We start from the raw sequence: 24,936 nt of genomic DNA, 5'->3' as shown, positions 1-24,936 counted from the left end.
GCTTAGTGACTGGTGGACTCTGTCCCCTTCGGAGGCCGACTCGCCTGGTATAGTTGCTGAGCCACAGACTCATTCCGGACAAAGGCTTCTCCAGCTTACTTGGGTCCGGAAGCCGTGTGTATTTGATGGCCGTGGCTGCCATAGCACTCTGCCCTCTGGCCCCCTAAATTCATAGGGTAGCGTTCTAACACCCAGGGCCTCAGAATGGGACTGTGTATGTACAGAGGGCCTTTACATTTGAAAGTAAAATGAGGTCATTAGGGTGACCCTCATCCAACGTGACTTGTGTCCTTATAAACAGAGATCAGGACACAGACACGCCCAGAGGGACGACCACGTGAGGACGAAGGGGGAGGACGGTGTTTACACGCCAGGAGAGAGGCCTCAGAAAGAACCAACCGTGCTGACATGCTGATCTCGGACTTCGGCTGTGAGTTCGCTGTGACCGCCGAGCTGACTGCCACGCCGTGGGAGCGCAGGTACTCCCTTACGAGGAAGAATGGGCAGCACATACACCCCAGATGTGACGATTAAACTGCGGGATTCCATTTAAAATTCACTTTGAATTAACCTGTGATTAAGGATCTCACGTTGCCCCTCCCAGCAGATTTTACCGTCTTATCCTTCAGTCCCTCTGTGCCCCCCAAACAAACAGAGACCACAGACACGCACACAGTGGAGCTGAGGGCCGGGCCTGGGGCGCTCCGTGCGCGCAGGCTAACTTACCCCCTGCTTCCTCAGGCTCTGACTGCGCCAAGAATCATCTTTAAAGATGATCTGCTTCCTTATTATTTTTCTTCTTTGCAACATGCAAATCTTGGCCTTGATAAAAGGCAATATTCTTTGCTAATTTGAAGTACAATGAAACATATAAAAAAGAAAAAAGATTTCCGACAGACACTGTTAATCAAGTATTCAGAAATCTGCTTGTGCTGAAATAACCTGACATTTCTGCACGTCCTTTAGTCCCTCTAATACAGTTTGGGGTTTTTCCCTCCACAAAGGTGCATTCTTGATAATTGCTTCCTCACATCCCTGGGAAAACTGCTAGAAATCATAGACCTAATTCATAGTGTAATTACATAGCTTGACCTGAAGATTTCAGCTCCTTGGACACAGAGCCACAGGGTTTGCACATAAGCAGGTTGAGCACAAACTTTCTGAGCAGTTAGATCTTGCAGTCCCCCCACTTGATACATATCTTATTCAATACACTGAGAAACACATCTATTAATAAAGTGAGGTCATTTTTTCCACAAAAAAATATTTTATTTATTCATGACTTCTGCTTTCCATCATCACACTGACTTGTACCACTCAAAATTACAATTTCACGACATTACTTTTCTCTAATATACACATAATTAGTTACATATTTGATTAGCTTCCCTTCACCCCCAATACTACTCACTTTCTCTGATTAACCATCCGAGTCATGCAAACCCTTACGGTTATCCTGCTGTCAGTGGGAAGCGCAGTTAAACAGGATTAGTTAACGTCACACCGTGAGTTAGGTTGAAGGGTAGCAGGTGGTCGGGAAGTTAATTTCACAAATAAGTGGATCCTATTGACTCTGACAAACAAAATGTAAGAACAAAAACAGTCAAAGCAGAAGGAAGACCCTTTGTCCTTCTCAGCCCTATTTTGCATCTGCTGACTGCACTGGCGCAAAAACTCCTGTATGAAAAAAGACTCACGGTTCCTTCCTGCTTCATTCATTACCAGTCTGTGTCATTTAAAACGTTATTACTTTTGAGGTCTGAAATGCCACAGCTGAAGCTGGGTCACAACAATTTCGGGTAAAAGTCCTTCCACAAGGGGCGAGGAGATTCACAGGCTGTGGGGAGGGTCCCTAAGTGCCCAGGTGCCTATCACCCCCTCCCCCCACCAGGACACCAGCAGGGCGGGATGGCCTGTCCCTGGGGTGCTCCCGCTGCGCCACCTGGTGGGCCATGTCTGGAATAGGTGGGTGAGCACCCCCCCGGGGGTTGGGGGGCTTGTCAGAAACGCACAACCCCAGGCCCCAGGAGACCCCCTGGGTCAGACACTCGGGGGTGCAGCCCAGTGATCAGTTTAAACACAGCCCTCTGGGTGATTCTGATGACTCTTGATGTGCTAAACATGGGCCAAAATTGAACTCTAGGCACTATGAATACATATAAAGATAGTCACAAAATCCAAACTACCCATAAGGGAAAGTATGCTGGTCTTTTTAAAGGAAAAAAACATTCTGAACACAGGGCCGAAAGCAAATCTTGGGAGTGTGGGCCCTACACCGAGAAATGTAATGGGTGCCACACTGGTGTGGGCTGACATGAGGTCACAGGGGAGCCCTAGTCCAGCGTGACTGGTGTCCTCACAAGAAGAGATGAGGCCACGGATGCACACAGAGAGACGCCGGGAGGAGGAGGCCATCTGTAAGCCCAGGAGAGAGGCCTCGGGAAACCAGCCCTGCCCACGCCCAGATCTCAGGCTTCCAGGCGGGGTCCTTTGTGTCTGTGGTCCTTTGCCATGGCAGCGGAGCAGACTAATACACACGCTCGTGAACAACCCTCAACAAATGAACTAGTGGCTTTAAATGCGAGTTCATTATTCCCTCCTCATATCTAGTGAGGCCGAAGTGTCTGTGCATAAACTGATGCACGCAGTTTGTTGGGGGCGGGGGCACCAGCTTCAAACAAGTGGTTTCTGCAAGTCTGTCTGTCCATTCGCGCCTCTCAGTTCCAAAGGGATCTAGCAATAACTGGTGTCGGGTCCTTCAAGGGGAAGGAAGACAATTCACAGGAAGATGAAAGGAGTAAACGTTTGATAGACTCAGACAACATGGGACACGGAGGAACTTCAACAAGCAGACCTTGATGGGCGCCTCCCTGTCCAGCACGGCCAGTCCCCCTGCGGGGTCACCACCGACCACAGCTCCCTCCCGGAGCAGGTTCTCTAGCCACATCCTCTACACACTTAGAGGGAGGCCAGGGTTCTTCCTGAGCCTTCTGTTTCTTAAAAATGAGCAGCCCAGAACACTCAATGCCGGAGAGACACATTTTGGGGTGGCAGTTTTGCTCCCCTGCATCTCCATCACATGACCGACAGGGGCCCCCTACTTGTCCCCAGGTGGCTGTCCCCCCACCCCTCACGTGGCTGTGTCTCTCCCCATATCACTACTGAAACTTTCTTTGAAGGTCAGGCACACAGAAGGCTCTTTCCAGGAAAGTGACCAGCAGAAGAGGAAAAATACTTAGACATGGGCGGTGCACATTCATCTGCACCCGGAGCAGAGGAGCCCACACACACCCGCCCCCACCCAAGCTTCCAGTCGGACATTCACTGCCTCAGTCTTAAACTTGAACGAATGATCGAGGATCACCAAGTATTTGAAAGAAGGCTGTAACACGAAAGACAGAGACCAACATAAATAGGGGGGAAAAGTGCAAAGAGGGGAGTCGTCGTGGGAAAGCTGTGTGGTCAGGCGTTGTCCGCTCCAGCTCTGGGAACTCTGTGCTTCGGGGTCACCAGACGGCACGCGGGGCCAGTCAGGGTTGGGTGCCGTCCTTGCATGTGTCCCGTGCATCCAAGAGCCTGTTCCCTGGAGTTTGGCGGCACTCTCCAGCGAGGCTGAAGATGATCCTTCTGGAGACTATCTTCCAACAGACGAAATCTCCAGGTTACAAGGGGTGATGCAGGTCACCGTCCCCCGGGAGCGCACCGTGGAAACATCGCTCGGCCAAACGGTGGTTATTTTTAATAGAAGCAGCGAGGCCTTGGGCCCAGCGAAGTGGATCCCCCTCTATCGGCTGTGGGTCGGAGGAGGCAGGGGCCACGCGGGCCGGATGTCCTGGGACTATCTGGGAGCGTGAGAGTGCAGGAGTTCCAAAGACAGTGGATCCGAGATTCGGAAGGACCCACGGCAGTGCTTTCGGCCAAGGTGTGCAGAGGGTCTCGACAAGCGTTGCCAGTTGAGACTTCGTGATGCCGTCAGTGAGTGTGACTAACTCTGAGGACTGAGGACGGTGCGCACGGTGCCAGTGTTGTAACACCTGCCACACAGCGCACATTTGTCGAAGTACCTGACCGGTAAAACGGGTTCTCTGATCGCCGTGAAGTTTGAGAGGGGTCCCCAGGTAGGGGTTCTCTTTCTCACAGAATTTGAGCCACAGAAGAAGCAGTGGCCTGTCTGCAAGGGAAAGCTTCGGTCCAGTGACAAAACATACAGACCATGACTAAAATGTATTTCTATCCCTGAGATACGGAAGCAACATCAGATCCATTTGCCAAATGTGGAATGGCCCATCAGGCCATCTGGGGTCTGGGAGCAGCGCAGTTCTCCCTGAACTATGCTTTGAACAGGCGGGACAAGCAAGATAGGCACTTTCTGTGGCCCTATTACCTCTCCCCCACCAATACTGGTTCCTGAATGCTATCGCTGTGTCAGGAAACCAATGGTTTAAAGCACGTACGGTGGTAAGTAGTGGGAATTTTGGAACTTCTGCTGGGCACCTTGTTATTTGGTCCAAACCAGAAGACTTCTTTCTTTTTATCAAACCAACAATTATTAGATTTCCAATACTGTTTTTCCTTTTCAGGGGCCAATTTTTGGGGCCTCCTGGTCAGTTTTTCCAAATTATCATTTGGGAGAACATCCCTTTGGACCATGATAGAGGTCTGGCTATTGGTTTCCTTGAGAGTAGCTTTTTTTTGCCCCAGAAATATCAGTGAGGTGATTTCCTGTGGCCTCCAGAGAGTCACTTCCAGAATGCCCAGGAACTTTAATAATGGCCAGAGCAGCCAGCGAAAATATGGCATGTAATAAATTTTGGATATAGCCATTTAAAATTTTATCTCCATTGGAGGTAAACCTCACTGTTTCCACAGTATTTCAAAGTCATGAGCTACTGGAAGGCATACCAGCTCTGGGTATGAATGCTTGTTGTTTTACCCTCAGCTAGGGTGTCAGGCTCAAGTCAGGGTGCTGATATCGATTCTAATGTCGAAAATATTGGTAGCAGGTAAAAATCCAAATTACCAGGAAAATATAACAATTTTAGAAGGCATGTGCCCAACAGTACATAAAAATCTCAAAAAGTATAAAGCAGAAACTCATAGAAATCCAAGGAGAAACTAAAAAATCTGTGATCATAGTAAGATGTTTCTCAGTGATTTACCAATTAAGTAACAAAAACTGGTAAATATTTGAACAACAAACCTGATCTCTATATAAACATATATAGAACGCTGCACCCTTAAATTAGAAAATGCACATTATTTCGCAAACATTTAAGGGAAAACATACAAACATGGGCCATATCCTGGACCATAAAGCTAGTTTCAACAAATTCCAAAGAATTCGTATCCATCTAGGCTACATTTTCTGACCATAACTCAATTAAAGTAGAAAACAGAAATAAAAAAAAGACAGCATTGGGGCGCCTGGGTGGCGCAGTCGTTGGGCGTCTGCCTTCGGCTCAGGGCGTGATCCCCGTGTTCTGGAACCGAGCCCCACATCGGGCTCCTCCGCTGGGAGCCTGCTTCTTCCTCTCCCACTCCCCCTGCTTGTGTTCCCTCTCTCGCTGGCTGTCTCTGTCTCTCTGTCAAATAAATAAGTAAAATCTTTGAAAAAAAGAAAAAGACAGCGTTAAGAAAATAATGCCCACAGGCTTAGGAACTAATCGGTCAACGAGTCTAAGTAATTCGTGGATTAAAGAAGAAATCACACTAGAAGTTGGGAAGTACTAATGCTCACTCATCGTATGCTAGAGCGACAGGCTGAAAACTAAAAGCACCACATGAGTGTAAATATCCAACAAGAGAATGTATTTGCCCAAAAAGCAGAAAGCAGAAAATAATAAAAATAACAGTACAAATGGATTAAAAAGGAAACAAAATACACCTAAAGGAACCCAAAAAAAGTCTAAAATTGGTTATTTAAGGGAGAACCAGAGGATAAATACAACCAAGCAGCCGACCTCTGGCGGGCCGTGCAGCAGCGGAGGTAAGATACTGTGCTCTTACCACAGTTGGGGTCAAGGAGGAGGCGAAAGTGAAGTCACGGCAGACTCTTCACTCATCATACAGAGTGCTTACCGTGCAACGGGTACTGTTCTAGACGCTCTGCGAGGCCTGTACCACAGCAGCCCTATCATGACCCTCGTATCTCAGACGAGGAAACTAAAGCACAGAAGGTCAGTGACTCACCGAAATTCAAACATCGTCGCAGCGTTACAGTTGTGATTGAACGCGGGACCCATCCGTCCATCCACACACATTCAGCCCCACGGTGTCAACATCATTGTAAGAAGAGCACGTGAGATCAGAGATACTGTGCTTGCCATCTTTAGGAAATCAAATGTGTCCTCAATAGGAAACCGGAAAACGGAAATCAACTTTGGAAGCTGGAAAAATCAAGAGTAATAAGTGATCGGGACGCCTGGGTGGCTCAGTCGGTTAAGCATCCGACTCTTGGTTTGAGCTCAGGTCATAATCTCCAGGCTCTCGCAATCAAGCCCCAGGTCATGCCCAGTAGAAGGGGCCTGCTGGGCACTGCTTGCTGCCGTGAGGGAGCATAGATAAGGGAGACCCCCCCAGAAGTGAAATGCGTTCGGGGGACTGTGACGTGTCTTCGGGGGGCCTGAACGGGGAAGGCTCCCTCAGTGTCGATGTTCCGCCCACGAACCCAAAGATGGCATTTCTTAGCAAACGTCTTTGCCCCTCTCTCTGGCCCAGACACTCGGAGCTCGGACGGACAGGTTCCACTCCTGGGTCTCTGCTCCTGCCTGACCACCCCCAGTGTGGGCCAGGCCCAGACCAGGACCAGGAGCATTTCAGAAGTTTCAGTGATTCATCTGAATGGTGCTGCTGGGCCTTCAAAGCATTTATAATTAGCTGGAGAGATTTAATAAAAAGGGCGAGGAAGGAGGTTGACCCTGGCTGATCATCTGCTCAGACTCTTTGCTGTAGGTAGAGGTTTAATTAGCTGAACGGTTCTCGCCCAGATGTTGGAAACAAGACTACGTGTCCTTAAACATTCACTTAGGACATTGTTTGAAATGGGTGCATAATAGTTCACGTTCTAGAAGATCCGTATAATTAGCCGTTCTACATTCCTTAAACTTGGCAAATTCCTCCCAAATTTTACTATTACAAACGAAGCTCTTATGCATATCCTTAAATATTACACTGTGTGATGAGTATTTTCATTTTCAGGCCAACATAATAGGTAAAAAATGGCATGACTCTATTTTAAGTTGCCTTGCTCTTTAAATTTTAGAATGATGACTTTTAAAACATGTTTATTGCCATTTCATCGTACTTTCATTTTGGGAGGTGCTATTTTTTTTAAAGATTTTATTTATTTGCCAGAGCGCGAGCGAGCATGCTCGCAGGCGTGCACGTGCATGAAGAGGGGGAGGGGCAGAGGGAGAAGCAGACTCCCCGCTGAGCAGGGAACCTGATGCCAGCTGGATCCCAGGACCCTGGGATCAGGACCCGAGCCGAAGGCAGACGCTTAAACACCTGAGCCCCCCAGGTGTTCCTAGGGCGTGCTATTCATCATTATCTGAACTTACTAGTTTCTCTGCTATTATAAATGCTCATTTTGCCCCCAGTTTGTCATTTGCCTGGTGAGTTTTGTCTGCAGTAACTCTCTCTCCCCAGCTAATAGCAGAGCCACCTCTTTTCTCTTTTGTGTTTAGGTTTATGCTCGGAACCTTTGTCTTAGCCCCAGTGAGCTGCCCTGTAATTAAGGAAATTAGGTTGTAAGAGAAGAAATACTGTTCAGACCCTACACCTAGAAAGAGCTGCGGGCAGACCTGAATGCCAATCCCACCTCGGGCTCTTCCCCCTGCTGCTCAGACTTCCTCTGGCCAGCTGCCTGGTGGGTGGGCACGTGCAGCTGGGGACAGGGACCCAGGAATTGTAATCCAAGAAGACCTGGGGCCTTGGTGAGCCTGGCTCCCCGTTGTATATCCCAGAGCATTTTCTACCAAATACCAATGCTCTAAATCCTATGATGACAAATTTCTTGCTAATAGAACACAGAGAAATAGAACACAGGTCCTTTGGATTCTTTTGCAGCAACAGGAAGCTTGGAGATGCCAGAGTCTCACTTCAGAGAAAGAATATCGCTCACCGCGCATCTCAGCACAGGCGGGGCCTGGGCCCAGCATTACCCTGGGTGCTTAATAAATGGTTGGCACGTATCTTCTCTCTAGTCCCCACCATGACCTGGCACATAGTAAAGGCCACTAAGATTTGATCCATTCCAATGTGGACTCACACCTTGCAAGGTGTTTAAGATGCAAAGACGGGGAGTCAGAGAGAACCCCACCTTCAGGTCAGCAGTCAGCCAAGCCCCTCCCCTTGCTGCATCTGAACAGGACAGCCGCTAAGTCCCAGGTCACACAGCTCTGCTCCTGTCACTTCAGGCCCCAGCCCTGGGAAATCCAGAACAGACTTCATGACCAGATACATGGGGCAGGTCCCTGACAAGGACCGCGTCACACCAGGTAGCCTGGGGCTCTGCCTGCACACCCGTTCAGCGGGGACTGTCACCTGGGACAGGAGAATGGGAGGCAAGGAGCACTGGGCTTCGATCAAGACAGATGGCACCAACAGAGGGGAACAAGCAGGTGGACCAAGAGGGCACTGCACCATTATTCACAAAACTCCGGGCGGTTTGTGACTGTGTCCGCCTTCCTCTCGTTTCCCAGAACAGTAATGCAGCCGGGAAGTGAAGTGTGTGCTGGTGCTCGGCTCCTGGCATCCCGAGGACAGCAGGGTGATGGGTCTTCGGCGTCCACTCTGACTTGCCCCTGGCCCTTGCTTGGAAGGTGAGTGAAGCTAATGTTTACTTCTCTGTAACCTCAAAGCTGTGATTCCGTGACCGAGAGGGGGTCTTCATGATTTCCCCAACTGCAAAGGACCCCCACCAGTCCCCACCCACCCTCCCTCCCTCTCCCCCACTTCTCGGCACAGGTGGGTGTTGGGAGAGCCCAGGCTATGCTATGGTCTGGAGAGAAAGGTGTCATCTATCCTCCTGGCTTCTCCCCCTGCTCACACCCATCTCTTTCACGCCAAGGTTTACAGAAGCACACTTGGCTAGACATGGGGAGAGGCGGGGAGAACGGGGGAGGGACCCCGTGAAGGCCAGGCAGAAGGATGCAGCACTGAGCACACGGAGAAGAGGGACAGTCTGTTACACGTGCGTAGAAATAGCCAGAATCCGAGTCCTCATGCTTTATTGTCAGATCCACATTTACCAGGCAGCCCCCACCCTGACCCCAAGCCCCTTCTAAGAGTTTATAGGACATTGTTAAGTGCTCCACATTTACCGATTATTAGAAGGCCGGACAGATGGGTTCCTAAAAAAATCCCTTTTTCTCCCATCGAAGGAAACCCCCTTGGGTCCTCTGCCTGTTCCTCTGTCCTTCATGACGGACCCCACTCCCTGAGAGCTAGTCTGGGGCACCTCTCCACAGCAAAGGACACAAACCTTTGCACTCCTTTTTAATTGTGCGTAGTTTCAAGCGTACAGAGGAACCGTAGCTGATTTACTCTATCTCCTATCCACTCAAGCTTGCTTAAGTCATTTCAACGTTTTGCCCTGGAAGAATCCTCATGGGCTGCCCCACAGCTGTGGGGGTGAGGGCTGGGGTGCTCCGGGGTCTCGGGGTCCCCAATCAGCATCCTGTCTCGGAGGGAGGTGGGGAAACTGCTCCCAATGCCCACAAGCTCATCCACGGGCGAGGGCTGCTGCCAGTGCTCCTGGGGTGGCGGGGACGGTGGGGGCTGCTCCCAGGCCCCCAGGTGCTGGGATTCCACCTGTGGCTCCAGAGCCAGCGAAGGCTGCCAACCCCACCAGGGCTGCTGCTGAGAGGGAGGAGCCTGCTCCCACCCCTGCAGGGCACAGTCCCCGTAGGACAGCAGCTGTCCCAGGTCCCCCTGCTGAGCTCCACTGCAGCCAGCTTCCTGCTGGAAAAGGAGCTGTACGGGAGCCGGAAGTGGACACAGAGCTTCAGGGCTGAAGGTCAAGGGAGAGTAATAGAAATCTCCGGAAGGCTCACCCAGTGCACTGACTGGAGTCTCCAGGTCAGGCAAGGCAACAGTGTTCAGGACATCAGCATGCCCCAAAGGAAGGACTTGAGCAGAAGCACCCCCCGACTCCCCGGAGAAGTGGCCAGCATCGCTCAGGGCCCCCACGAAGTTTTGCTGACACGGGCAGTCTGGGGCACAGCTGCCATGCTGAACGGGCCCTAGAACCTGGGCATCTGCCTCCACGCTCGGCCTCCGCTGGCTGCTCTTCGGGATTCGGGCTCTCCGGTTCTGAAACCAGACCTGGAGGGGAAGGGATGGCACGAGAAGAGGAGAGAGAGAAGAGAGACTTTCGAATGAAGCCCAGTCCGATAATTATCATAATTATCACCAAGTAGCTGAGGTTAAGCTGTTATCAAATCAAACTTCTCCAGTTCAGAATGAAAGCAAATCCTTGGCTCGGATAATCCAAACCATTCGCTGCCTGGCCCAGCCTGCCTTCCAGGCAAATGTCCCCGAAACGCCCACCTGTGCCCACGTGTTTGTGGGTGTGCATACACACACGGTCACACACGTGGGCGCCCCGGCACTGCGTGGAAGCGGCCACGGTGACACCACGCTCTCACCGCGCGTTGCATTAGTGTAGACAGTTGCTAGGCTTAACACGATGGCTGGAGACCAGCAAGGGGAGAGTCAGGGCCCGTTAGCCGGTCAAAGTTAGGGACCTGTCCTGGCAGCTATAGGAAGCGAGAACTAGACGGGCCCCAGACAAAGGCCAGAGACCCCGTCCCAATAAGGGAGAAAAGGCACATGAAAACCTACTCACCCCAAAATCCCCTCCCCAAAGTAATAAGGATTCCACTCCCTAGTTAACAACTGTCAAGGAAAGCTAGAGACCCAAACCGCGTGCGCGGCTCTGCTGGAGCTCCCCCCATGCTCGCTTTGATACCCTTTCCTTGCACCGCTCACCCTCTGCGTCTTGTGCGTCCTTGAATTCTTTCTTGGGACGAGACCGGAGCCTCCGATGACGTCCAGGGACAGGCTGGGCAGAGGCCCCAGGGCCCGGAGGTCTCCCCACTGACGCTCTGGCTCCCACACCTTCTCTACTTGCCAGTGGCAACTGATTGTCTATTACCTGATCACCTTTCAGGTTAGGTCTCCCCACAGGTAGGGGACATGCAGGGAGCTGCGCAGAGGCACACGCTTCCAGGCTCAAGATCGCATGTTCTCAGGTACAGCATGGTGACTACAGCTAGTGATTGTGTCTCCTACGCTTGAGCATTGCCGAGAGAGTAGATCCTAAGTGTTCTCCCCCCAGAGATGGTAACCAGGACCTTCACACAGAATTGTTTAAAGCTCTGAGGACCTCTGCCTCTTTTTCACACATATGTTCATTATTTGTTAAACAAGTATTCAAAATAATGAAATGTTTTTTAAATGTACCGGAAAAGTGAGGGCCTGGACATGCAGACAGGGGCCCCGGAGCACGAACGGCCATGGAACCTGACCCACAGACTCTGCAGCTGTGACAGTCAGGACCCCCGTCACCTGCTCTCAGCTCAGACAGAAGTACCGCCTCCAGCCAACCGCCCCAGCCTCCGTCGGAGTGCGCCCGGACTTGCAGCCCCCTGCTCCCCGCCTGCCTTCGAGACTCCACTGAACCCAGTGCCTTATCTGGGTGGTCTCCTTTCCACCATACAAGGAATAAGACAGCCCTCTGAGTAAAGCCCTTTCTGCCCAGGTTCAACGTGGGTCCCTCTGCAGGCCACCTGGGCAGGTGAGTCCTTGGTGCGGGCCCAGGTTGGTTGAGGTTCCTTCTCTTCTGCCCAAACACAGGTGCGCCCTCTTCTTCTCTCCAAATTTCTGAGCAAGGCACAGAATCACCCCGTCCACACGCACTCCCCACCCCGTGTAGCTTGAGAGGCGGTTCCAGTGCCTGCGGGGGCACCCCCAACCCCCTGTGGCCTCCCAGTGGAGCTCAGCCAGGCCTCCCTTCTCTCTTCCAGAACACAACAGGGACCTCTGTACAGGCCCAGCCACCAGGCATGGCCTGAAGATCCCACAGGACAATGGGACACAAAGAGGCCAACAACTCCCAGCATTTTCTCTGCTTAGGGGGAAAAAAAATCCTCCAAACTGCAAGATAAAGGTGGGCCATTCCCAGAACTCCAACCCTGCACCCTCCTCGAACACACCCTGGCCCCAGGCTAGGCCCAGGTGCTGGTGCTGCCTGTGCGAGCCAAGCTAGCCTTCCTCCCCGAGCCTCTGCAAATGCTCATCGCATCTTCAGCCCCCACACTCGGCCCCAAGGACTCACACTGGCAGCCCGAACCAACGTCAGGGTTTCTTCCTGGCTCCAGGAGCGTCTTGAGCTCGAACCAGAACCCACGCCCCCAAGTACTGAACTTCTGTGGCCCATTCCCCTGTCTGTGAAAGGTCATCAGGTCGCACCTGGCACGTAGGGTTGTTCGGGCTTCAAGGAGACCATGACCGGCAAACCCTTGGGAATGTGATCGAGTCCGGAAGGGCTGCCTGTCCTCCCTGAGTGAGGGTCCAGGCTGGCTTAATGCCACTACATCAAACCATTTAGAGGCCTCTAAATCAAATGTCACAGGCTTAGGCCTTTCACTAAGCTCTTTTGTGTCCCGGTTCTCTTTGTAGGGTCTTAACAGTTGGGGGGGGGGGGGGCTTCTAGGACAGATCCGGGAATTAATTTAGAAAACTCTGGTTTAGGTTACGTTTCTAAAAATAGGAAGGCCCAAGGCCCTCACCCCCCGGGCTTATCTCTGAGCCTACACAGGATGTTTCTGGTAACCTCCCCTCTGGGCTGTGGTTTGTTTAATCATCCCGAACGTTTTCTTTACATTAGCAAACCCTCAAGGAGCGTTCATTCCCAGGCAGCAGCCTCTGTTCCGGGCCACTACCCTCACTGAGCACCTCGCAAGGGGCTAAGTAAGAAGTGGGGGGCCCTGGGAGCCCGCTGGGGTGACTTTGACTCCGCTGCCCCCGAGAAGCAGCTGGGGAGATGTCACAGCTCCCAGGACCAGCTGGAACCCAGACTCTGTGGACAGCAGGCTCTCCGGGGCTGACAGGCGGAGGGCAGGGTCGGCATGCTGGAGTCACCTGGTAGCTGAAAAGCTTCTGCACACCGGGGGCCACTCCCAGAGATCCCAAGTCAGTTTGAGATGAGACCCTGACGGTCTCAGATTGAAAAGCGCCAGTCCAGGGCAGACATTTCAATCCTGGCTACACAGCAGAATCACCTGGGGGGGGGGGGTCCAAACAATCTTCTGTGTCCGGGCTCCACTCTCAAACCCAGGCTGCACCCACGCTCATCACGGCAACCTTCCCGGAGGTGGAACCCAGTGCCCGCAACGCTGAGACCCAGAGGATCCAGTGGTGGACCCCCAGGATCCCTGTGACGTTCAAACCCCGACGTAATCTGCCTCTGCCACATTCACCCCCCACTTCCCAGAGGCCGCCAAGCCTGCAGCACAGAGGGCGGCCCCCCGCAGAGCGCGACCCACCCCTGCTTTTCCTGCCTTCTCTCTCGTCTTCTCAGAGTAGATTTTCTGGCTACAAGAATACATTTGCTTGTCTTGATAAACAGTTTCAGTTAACATGTAATGGGCTTGTTATGGTTATTTTTAAAAGAATTAGCGAATATTTGAAATTTTGTCCAAAACGTTAACATGGTAAATATTGGGCAGATACACCCTGGCCAGAGCTGTAACCGGTTACCAAACCCTATCTGTACTTGCCCAGCTCAGTGGATGGGGATAATTAACGCCCATCTCACAGGGTACTGAGAGGATTAACTCGAAGAGGGTGGTTAAGTCCGAGTTAAAAACAGGCTCTCACGCCACCTTGCCCTCCTATCAGGAGCACAGCTCCATAGTCACCTGGATTCTGGGCTCAGGAATCTGGGTGCGTCTGGCCAGTTCTTCTCTGGCGATAATATCAGGGTACGAGTCCCTCTCAAAGGCCTCGATGAGCACCTTGTACTGACTTTTGCTGAATTTGGTCCTTCTGCGTCTCCGACCTCCTTGGGGCGCTGGGACAGATACACAGGGAAAGAGGAGGCGTTAGTCTGACCCCACACATGTCCAAGTCAGCAAGCAGCCTGCAGCGTCCCAAGGACAAGGCATCTGCTTCCAGGCATAGGACTGAGGTCCTTCTGAAAAATTCTCCCAGCCTCTCCTGAGACACTGCCTCTGGCCCGGTGCCCTTGACAGAAGCCACTCGTGAGCCCCCTGGACTCCCACACCAGGGTCTCCTGCGGCTCATCCTGCCCCAGCCAGCTGCCCCAAACAGTTCCCAGGCAGCTGCTCTGTGAACTGTAGGGACATCTCACGTTCCCGTCAGATATCAGATGGGCACGCCCGGGTTCCCTATCTCGCTTGCACCCACCAATACACAAATAGGAAGAGATGCCAAAAACCAAACGAGAAGGAAATTTCATGTGAGAAATCTGAGCATCAGGGAATTTCTGTACATTAGCATTTTCCCCTGTGACCCCGGGGCAGCCCCCCAAGCCCTCAATTTTAACCTCTCCTCCCCTCACCCTGAGTCTGGCAGAGCTGGGCTCGCCACTAACGAGAGATTCAGGCCAAAAGAGAATTCACTTTGTGGAGAAAAGCGGGCAAAATACAGGCCCAGGCGAGGTCCTGCTCAGAGCCCCCACAGCGCCAAACATCCTGCCAAAACCGATTATCCACACTTCTGAATTGAAAGAGCACTGTACCACCTTCATCCTTCTACCACCTGAGCTCCTCCAGGAGGCCTTCCAGGGTTTGGTTTGGGGTGTTCGTCTCCCTCTTTCCGGGTCTCAGTACCAGATGTCACCGTGAACACAAACCCTGAAGCCACACGGCTGAGACCTGCCTGGACCCTGCTCTCCTGCCTCTCCCGCCAACCTTCCAGGGCCCCCCTGAAGGACTCACGGTCTGAAGACATGACCAAGCTGACGCTGGACGGGCCCAGGAGGGATCGGTGGGAACTGCCTCCCTCTCCCCCACCCGGATTCTTATAGAAAGGCAGAGGGACCCACCCAGTTAAGCCCCTTTTTAGCACTTCTCAAGACCCACCTCCCTTAATACCGTCTTCTCGGGAAAGTATGCTTCCTGGAGTTGTGCGGAGCCGTTCTCCCCTCTTGCCCTCGGTGAGGGTTCTTCTCGGGGGCTCTCAGGCCCTGCAGGGCAGCCCACCTGGTGAGCGGACCTACATCGCTTAGACTATGCCGACCACGTACGTCGCCCAGGAGTGCCGTTCTGCAGGCTCAGCCAGCAGTGAATTAAGTGAAAAGAGTGGACAGGAGGACCACCCCAAATGCACACCTCCTGCCCGTGTGTGCTGTGCAGCAGCCCGTGTGGGCTGGGAGTCTCACTCCTTCCTCAGTTACTATGGAACCCTCCACTGCTACTTGCTCGTCCGTACCCTCTGAATTCTAACAGGCAGATTTTGACCACAAAATGAGCTTTCCGTAAAGCAGCTCCACTACGCCCACCTGGCACACAGATGGTGGTGAGTCAAGGTCGATGCCAAATATCTATGCCCCCTTTTCTGGAATCTGGGTGGACTGACCAAGTCCCAGGGTCGTCAGTAGCGTGTAAACCCCTGTGAACAGGACCGCGGGTTGCAAAGAGCCCCAAGCTGCAGGTTCCAGGAGTGGCAGGGCCGAGCGGAGGCCCAAGGGCAAAGCTGCCCGTCTGCAGGCTTATCTCACCTGGCGGATTAGCAGGGCGGGGCAGTTAGTTAACCACATTTTAATGAGTATCAAGTGCGTCCTTTCAAACTAGGCAGAGTTTTGCTTTGTTTTGTTTCTGGCTGGATTGATTTGCAAGTGAAATGTTTTGGGACATCCTCATGAGGTTGACTCAGAAAAACAAAGAAAGAGAAAGAAATTGTTTTCACCGAGGACTGTGCTGGACGGAGTGATTTAAATATCCAAAGGAGGAGCCTTGAGAAGATAGAGGGGCTGAGAAGCGGAGTGGGACCGTCCTTGGGTGCTGCTGAGAACCTCGCGAAATGCCCCGTGAACTGTCCTGATACTCTCCCTGGACAATCCCAGGAAACCAGGTTCCCGCTCTGCAGACCAGGAATCTGGAAGACGCAGGACCACTGCCCTCCTGGCCTGCTCTGCGAGCCCCTCTGCCAGCCTGTCCCCCTGCTGTAAGGAGGAAGCAGGCCATAAATCCAGAGTGCTTCCACTCCTAGAAAGCACCAGTTCTGGTTAGAAATGGTCCCCAAAGCTGTATGTGTTTGAAGGACATGGACAGAGTCTCTGCTTGAGTATGTTCAGTATCAGAGAGCCTTCCTGGGACCAAAGGAACCACCTGATGGGGTCTAAAGTCCGTACTCCTCTCCTAGGGGACAGATACACCAGCTACAAGCTAGCTCAGCCACCCCCCCAGCTCCATGCTGCCCCATGCCTCCCCGAAATGACCATGCACCACCCTACAATGATCCTCCAGACCTAACAACCCTACAAGGACCGTACAAGGCCCCACAGCACCCCACGGCCCCCAACGGCTATGACCGACCCTTCCACCCTTGAAAGCTCTCCCTTTTTTTCTTGCCTCCTGCAGTCCCACTGAAGAGCTCCGAGGTTTAAGGAGACCCACTGCCCATGCAGGGCCATGTGGAGAGAGAGAGGGGAAGGTATGCATGACCCAGGCAGGTCTGCATGGAACAAAAGCTCTGAGAGGGGTGGACATGGGTGCTGGGGGAGCTTGTTTCAGGAGGGCAGAAACTCCAGCATTGTTGTAGGAAAGAACGGACCAAAACAGAGACTGAGGGGGCCATCCCGAGGAGGGATGTGCCCAGAGCTCCAGGACCCTCGTGGACCTCTGCTTGGGGCCGAGCCCTGCCGGTGTGTTAAGTGGTCCTCACCTCCACCCTCATCTCTGTTCAGGCCCAGGTCCCTCAGCAGACACAGCCCTGGATCCCAGCGGTCTTGGACATGACCTTCGGCCTGTTTCCTCACCTGCCACAGGCCGTGAGGGCATTTCTATCCGACACAGAGTGTGAGCCACACCTGCTGCTGGGCGCCCGCACGTGGCAAGTCTGAGCTGGGCTTGCCGTGAGTGCCTACACACCCTGCCTTTTGAACATTCGACACAGACAGGCGTGAAGTAGCCCAGGGATGTTTATATTCATTACATGGTCGAAATGATAACATTCTTGGCATATTGGGTAAAATAAAATCTAGTATTAAAATCTGTCACCTGTTTGCTTTTGCTCCAGATGGGAGTCCCGAATGGTGGGCCCTGAGGCGGCCAGCAGACCTCACGGCTGGACAGCAGAGCTGGGGAGTCAGCTCAGGCCCCAGGACGGCGGCTTCCTACATCACCATGGTGACGCATGGAGGCATGCCATGCCTCCTACAATAATAGACCAACATGTACGTCCTCCTCTTTTCCCCCAGTCACCTTGGAAACGGTTGGCCTTGGCCCCCTCCCGACCTCTCCAGAAGAGACAGAGGACCCAGAACACCAGGTGCCCAGGTAGGTCCCAGAGGGAGATGCATTTTGGAGGTTGTGGACTGTTCCCTTAGTGGGGTGGGGGTCGGCTCTCCCCCAGTCTTTGTCCAGCCCACGGCCTTGCCTAAGGACAGAGTATGGCCTCGGTGAGACACTTCGCTTTTGGAGCCTCAGTGAAACACAGTGACTACAATAGATGGCCTCTAAAAGCCTTTGAAATGCAAACGGACTGGCCCAGGCCCCCTGGGAGCACCACCCAAGTGTTTCATGGCTCCAGGCAGGAGGGTTGCACTATTCCCAACTTTGCTGTGCCTTTTCTCCAAGTTTCTTTTCCCAAGAGGTTATAACCATGAGTCAGAAAATTACCATAACTTACCCTGGGGCTGGGGCTGGGGGTGAAAGCTGTGGGAGGGGAAGTCACTTCCCTAAGGGGACCACTCCCACCAGCGGCAGAGCCGACAGCAGGACCTGAACTTGAGGGCCTGGGTGCGTGACAGCAGGACCTGAACTTGAGGGCCTGGGTGCGTGCCTGCGGCCTGCACCGCCCTGGACACAGGGCCGCTGGTCGTGGTCTCCACGGATCGGCAGGCTCGGCCAGGCGGGGACCCCCCTTGGTAACCAGGGTCTGAGTAAGGACACAGATGGCCCACAGGGGCACAATCCCTTCCTCCACATCTAAACTTGGTGTCCTTAGTTCCGTTAGGAAAATACATCGGACAAACAAAGTCAAAACCAACAATAATCCCGCACAGTTTTTAAAATGGTATAAATTCGAGTAAAATATCTCCTTCCCTGTATCCACGGCCCCTAATGCCTGCCCCTCCAATGGCAACCCCAGGGGTAACTGCTTACAGTGTTTTGCCACATTTTCCTTGCATTTCTACATACAACATTTATTTTACAAAAACGTGTGGACCGACTTCAGTTGCGCAGAATCCCTCCGCGTCAGCCCATGCCGCCTCCTCGCACGGACGTGTACGTTCCTGTCCAATATCCTGGAGTCCAGTAGACGTCCTTCCAGGGACGTATGAGTGCTGACAGTTCTCCGGCGGTGAGGGAGTGGGGTGCTGCCTCAGCCCAGCAAGAGCACAGCACCCGGGGTGGCCTGCCCTCTGGGGAAGATGCCCGGGCACGGGCTGAGCACCCCGAGGACACAAGGGGTCTCACTGTCCCAGCAGCCACAGTCAGGAAGGAGCTGCGTGACCCTGTCAGAGAGGAAGGACTGCCCGCGTTGGAACTTCAGCTGATACAGAATGAGAACTTTCAGAGCAGAATGTGTTGCCCTGTTTTGGCCAAGCCCTAAACCGTCTTTACAAAGTCCCGGGTAAGGCTTGGAGAACACCTGGCTCTTGTGCTGCTCCCACTTCTCGCTTGGGCAAGAGATCCATCTGCCAACTCTCAGGTTGCCGTTTTTTTTAGAGAGAGAGAGAGCGCTTGGGTGTGCGGGGGGGGGGGGGGGGGGGCGGGGAGGGGGAGGGGCGGGGCAGAGGGAGAGGGAGAGAGAAACTTGAGCAGACTCCCTGCTGAGTGCAGAGCCCACCCAGCGATAGACCTCAACGACCCCGAGATCGTGACCTGAGCCGAAGCGAAGATTCAGACGTTTAACCGACTGCGCCACCCAGGTGCCCCTCAATGTTGCCTTGTTACAGAACGTGGAATAGGGAGAGCTCTTACCCAGAACACGGATGTCGAGGTGGGTCGCCAGGCTGTCAGCGGCAGTGATTGCTTGAGGAGCAAATCCGTTAAAGGACGTATTTCTGAAGCCACCAAATGCACATTTAACTGAGGCCATCATGACGGAGCCTGAGACAGATAGGCTCCGCTGCCCTTTGCAGTCCTGTTCTCGCCGCTGCCCCCAGGTGCCTGGCTGGAGCCCTGAGAACAAATCCAGGACCTCGGGAAGATGGCGACAGTTGGGTATGTCAGTTATGTGCTGCATGACCTGATATCTTGAGGCCTCTTCTGGAGGTCGGCCTGGACTGTCCTGAGTTTTTACGCGTGAAGGGAAGGGCGCAGTGCGAGGAGCAGGCTCCGCCCCCTCCGTGCTCAGGAACCTGATGCCGTGGACTCCCCATCACCACCCGCCTAGTGAGTGGCATGTTGCTGCTGATTCAGACGTGGAGCGTGGTGCTGTCCGCATGTGGTTGCCGAGAGCAGCTGAGAATTGCTGTGTGGCTTTTCAATATTTGATTTTGGGCTAAGGTGTTAGCATCTCATTCCTGCCGGGCCAGTGGAGGTGACCAGTCCCAACAGGATGGGAATAAGGACGGTCCTTTTGGTAAGTGCACAGGTCGGCGGCAGTGGAGGTACGCCCAGGGGGCAAAGGGTGGCTGGAAGAGTAAAGGTCACAATGTTGCCGTAACAGGGACTGTCTCCTCGTCTGGCTTGTGGGTGGGCAAGTTCTGGTGGACTTGCTCCTGGCCTAGGAGTCAGTTCCACAATAGAGTCTGCATGAGAAGTGACCACTGGGGGCAGTGAGTAGCCAGGGGCTAGAGCTGGAGGCAGTGTGGGAACAAGGGCGCGGGTGGCGGTTGTGCCGTGTGCAAAGCAGAAGCTGTGTTCCAGGAGCTGCGAGGGCTCTACCCCTTGAGGTCCAGGCGGGTCAAGCTGGGGTGACCCAAGAAATGTCTCTGGTGGTTGGTGTGGTTCAGAATCCGTTGTTTGGCTTCCATAAAGGTGAAATGCTGCCTGGTGGTGCCAGGTAGTGGGCAGGAGACTTAGCCCAGTTTTGCAAGTGTTTAATAGGGGGAGGGTGTGCGAGGCAGTTACCTACTCCAGAAAAACAGTACTCTCTATGGTTGTGAGGGTCGGTCAGTGAGAGCCACGTGTGCAGCTCGGCCTCCACGGTCACTGTCCCCCGGGTGCAGAGGCCACCTGGGAGGGGAAGGTCCCAATGTACTGCACATTGTCCCCATCATTCTCTCGGGCTGGGGGGACGTTGTCCAAGGCACTGGTGTACTTGGGGTGGTGGGGGCCAGCCCGGTGAGTGGCCCACCCAGGAGGAGATGCATGAAGAGCTGGTGTGGCTGGCTGGTGTTAAATCCTGGGTCTCCCTGCTGGGGCCCACGGTCAGGGTGGCACCGTGCTGTGGGCTCTGTGGCTAGGTGAGTGGATCTCAGGGAATCCACCTGGGCGTTGGGAGTGTGTCTTGCAGAGCAGCACGAGGTGTCCATAACCGAGTTTTGTGGGGACTCTGTCCACGGTGCATACAGATTCTGGACACATTGATGGGCTAATTGCAGGGCATCTGTGGATGGCAGCTTCGCAATCCAAGGCTGCCCCATGAACCTATGGCGATCGTCAGAGCACACACCTGCCCGCCAGATGGGCTGACTTGGTCACACGGGAGGGACTTTCTGCCTGGTGTGTAATTGGAGGCAGGGCATAAGGACGAGTCTCCATGGCTCCATTATATGAGAGGGAGGTGAGCTCTGGGTCAGAACCCATGCCCGGTGGCACCGCGGCCGAAGCCTTTCTATCAGGGCCTGGGCACCTGGTGCTCAGTCACCCGTGGTGCCATTGTGTGCCTGGCTGATTCTGCCCCAGCACATCTTCCAGGACAGGCTAGGCCCCAGTGGCCCACTGGCAGCCCTTCCATCCAGGCTGTGCAGATAAGAGAGTCTCCACAACAAGGACAGCATTTACACCTGACCAGCTGGCAGGGCCTCTTAGGGACCAGCCGTCTGGATACTGACCAGAAGCACCGAGTGACTGCTTTGGAGCCTGAGTTCATTCCCCGCTCCATCTGTGGTGGCCTGGGGGCTGGGGGCTGGGGGCTGGGCACATGTCTGCCGACAGCAACCACTAAATTGCAGGGCTCCTTCATGGATTCCGTTTCCCAGTGGGACTGGCATCTGCTTGGCAGAAGGCCTCTTTTCCTCTCTCTCAGATCCACGCGGTCCCACTAGTGGATCCTGGAGCTATAATTTCAATCTCCTGCAAAAGTTTTGATGAATTTGTTTTAAATTGACCAGCTATTATAACACAAATGTGAGGCAACACCATTGGGCTTAGCTTTGCAACTGACCTGGGCATCACCACCTGGACCAATTAAATCTATATAATCATGACCTTTAAGCAATTTCGTGGGGTTGTTCCCTTGGCTTTCTATTATAAGAGGGTCATATTAAGCAATCTGCCCTCAACCAGATCACCAGTTCAAAAAATCAAAACCAAAACCAAAACAATAAAAATTGCAGTGGTAAGGGGAGTGTCCTCTGGTGATGTCATCTGGTGACAGATGTGAATGATGTTGTCCCTGGTGTTGGGGGTGAGGTTCCCCACGGCACTCAGAGGAAGTCCTCGGGGGAAACCGGTAGTTGGCACGGCAGTTTTGGAGTCCTGAGAGCTGGGACATGAGCAAGACTAGAGCTTAGGGCAGAGTTTCTGTCCATTTGGGGGACCCCCGTGTGTTTATTTTATTTTTTTTTATAATGATTTTTTATTATATTATGTTAGTCACCATACAGTACATCCCTGGTTTTTTATGTAAAGCTCGATGATTCATTAGTTGCATATAACACCCAGTGCACCATGCAATACGTGCCCTCCTTACTACCCATCACCAGTCTATCCCATTCCCCTACCCCCCTCCCCTCTGTAGCCCTCAGTTTGTTTCTCATAGTCCATAGTCTCTCATGTTTCATTCCCCCTTCTGATTACCCCCCCTTTCTTTATCCCTTTCTTCCCCTACCGATCATCCTAGTTCTTATGTTCCATAGATGAGAGAAATCATATGATAGTTGTCTTTCTCTGCTTGACTTATTTCACTTAGCATTATATCCTCCAGTGCCGTCTATGTTGTAGCAAATGTTGAGAACTCGTTCTTTCTGATAGCTGAGTAATATTCCATTGTATATATGGACCACAACTTCTTAATCCAGTCATCTGGTGAAGGGCATCTCGGCTCCTTCCACGATTTAGCTATTGTGGACATTGCTGCTATGAACATTGGGGTGCATATGGCCCTTCTCTTCACTACGTCTGTATCTTTGGGGTAAATACCCAGTAGTGCAATGGCTGGATCATAGGGTAGCTCAATTTTTAACTTTTTAAGGGACCTCCACACTGTTTTCCAGAGTGGCTGTACCAACTTGCATTCCCACCAACAATGTAGGAGGGATCCCCTTTCTCCACATCCTCTCCAACAATTGTTGTTTCTTGCCTTGTCTATTTTTGCCATTCTAACTGGCGTAAGGTGGTATCTCAGTGTGGTTTTGATTTGAATTTCCCTGATGGCTAATGATTTTGAACATTTTTTCATGTATCTGTTAGCCATTTGTATGTCTTCATTGGAAAAGTGTCTGTTCATATCTTCTGCCCATTTTTGATTTGTTTATTTGTTTCTCGTGTATTGAGTTTGAGAAGTTCTTTATAGATCTTGGATACCAGTCCTTTATCTGTAGTGTCATTTGCAAATATCTTCTCCCATTCCGTGGGCTGCCTCTTAGTTTTGTCCCGTGTGTTTAAAAGCTTGAGGAGCACATCTTTGAGTAGACCATTGTGCCTCTCCGTAAGCCAGGCCTCCTGGGACTAGTGAGCGGGGTGGAAACACTGCAAGATGCCGTGTTCTAAAGCCACGACTGAACAGCCTGGGAGGTGAGGTACACGCTTTGCTCTCCGTCTGTGACGTCTGGTGTGCCAGAGGGAGTGAGCACAGACCCGGTGAAGAAGGGGGTTGCGCATCGGCAGCAGTGTCTGTGAGGAGTGGCCAGCAGGAGTCCAACGGAGGTGCCCAGCTCATGGCTGTGTGCCCACGATCTCCAGCAGAGGGCCGCTCGCAGATAGGGTCACCCTGGGGCACATGTCCTCTCGTGGGAGCCAGTCATGTACCAGTAAGAGACAGTTAGGTAGCACTACCTTGCCTAGGGCCAGGGTGAGGGGCTGCTGCGCCTGTGTGCCCGGTCAGTGAGTGCTTCATGCCCTATGACCCGATGTAACGGGCCCACTCTACGCAGGGGTGCGCCATCTCGGAGGAAGAGTTGTGTTGAGGCTGTGTCTGGTACACGGGGAGGTGGCTCGTGTGGGACCTTGGAACAGGCATGTAATTTGGATAAGGAGTCTGCAACATTACTATTAGGTGCTTCTGGTGTGTGTTGGTGTGTTTGTGCAAAGACACGCATGACCGTCATCAGCGTGCGTGAATTGGCTGTCGTTTTCCAGATGGAGATGCGCCCGGGAGGCCACTGTCCAGAGGCTGCTAACGTGGCGTACCACGCAGGAGTCAACAGTGTACGCTCCTGGGAGTCTCGTTTTTGTGGCCTGTTGTAGAGCCAGCACGCCGCCACCAGTCTTCCAGGACAGCCGTCCTCACCCAGGGATATGCGCTCCTTGAGTGACGTGCCCTGGCCTTCACGGCTGCATTCCACGCAGTGGGGGCGCTGCCATCGGTGAAGAGCCCTGGGTCCCTTTCCGTGTCATACGGTGGATTCCAAGGGCCCCCCAGACTGCTGGAGGGGCTGGCGGTGGGGGTGCCACCAGCTGCACCCTCCGCGTCAGTGCTCCGGGAGCTGAGCGTGGGGGAAGGCATATCTTCTTGTAATCTGAAAAAAAAAAATTCGGTTTCAACAGTGAGGCCTCAGTGGCTATGCCGAGCCAAGGCAGGATGGGAACCTGTGTGCCAGGAAGTATGGGCTGTGAACCTATTAATGCCTCTGTCTCTAAAAGAGCCCCGTACACCTCCAAAATTTGGCACCTGAGGGGCACGGACCAGGCTGTTGTCTGGGCAGGTTTGGTCCAGAACCCCACGGGCAGCCAGCTGGAGCCGCGCTTAGTCCGGAGACTCCCTGAGGCGTAGTCGGCTGTGGCCAGTGATTGAACGTGGAAGTCTGAGCCCAGAGGGACGAAGGGCAGCGGCAGCTGGAAGGCAGTTTGCTGAGGTTCCCCCAAGGAAGGAAGCGTACGTAGGGCGAAGTCTCCAGAAGGCGGAGAGACCTCACGTGGGCTCCCCTGCTGTAGTGTAGTGGGAGGCCGGCTGTGAAGACTGGAGGTTTACAGCGGCAGGAGTCTCGTGGCCCTCAGCCGGCCACAGTGTGCCAAGAGACCGGACAGAGCGGCAGGTCCTTGGATCTTACCCGGAGCAGTGGCTCGTCCTGTCTGCTGCAGATGTTGTTCTGTTGGGGGTAAGTCTTCCCGGACAGCGTCTCAGGACCCCGTAGCAGAACGTCCTCTGTGCGTCCTAACAGCCGCGGCGGGTCAGTTTGGGGGCATTTAGGTCTCGTCTGCATCGGTTATATGAGACCCAGGGCCGCGTGGGTAACCTGTCGCAGAGGAGTAAATGTGCCCCGGGTGTCTGAAAGGGAGAGCAAATCCACGTTGTGAGTCTTTACTGATGGAAATAGAGGAAAACACATTGGTTTGATGTCCAACTGTAATGTAAGGGCCCTGAGCGTTTTTGATGTCATCTGTCATCTCTGTCTGACAAAACGGGAGC

At 53.2% G+C, this 24,936-nt stretch overlaps 1 protein-coding gene across 1 annotated transcript; it reads right to left on the bottom strand.

Moving 5' to 3' along the window:
• Window positions 1-9,582: 9,582 nt before the first annotated feature.
• Window positions 9,583-24,730, bottom strand: LOC148107156 (uncharacterized). Its single transcript, XM_087858768.1, has 5 exons — window positions 24,578-24,730; window positions 24,199-24,377; window positions 23,818-24,046; window positions 13,926-14,087; window positions 9,583-10,326 (listed from the first exon to the last, which is right to left on the bottom strand). The coding sequence occupies exons 1-5, from the start codon at window positions 24,728-24,730 to the stop codon at window positions 9,583-9,585; spliced, it is 1,467 nt and encodes a 488-aa protein (XP_087714894.1).
• Window positions 24,731-24,936: the final 206 nt, after the last annotated feature.

Source organism: Ursus americanus, chromosome 34, assembly GCF_024610735.1.
Source record: "Ursus americanus isolate L20-20 chromosome 34, mUrsAme1.1.p, whole genome shotgun sequence".
Classification (NCBI taxonomy): Eukaryota; Metazoa; Chordata; class Mammalia; order Carnivora; family Ursidae; genus Ursus; species Ursus americanus.
The sequence above is the reverse complement of the archived record's forward strand: the minus strand, read 5'-3'. Positions and strand labels throughout refer to the sequence as shown.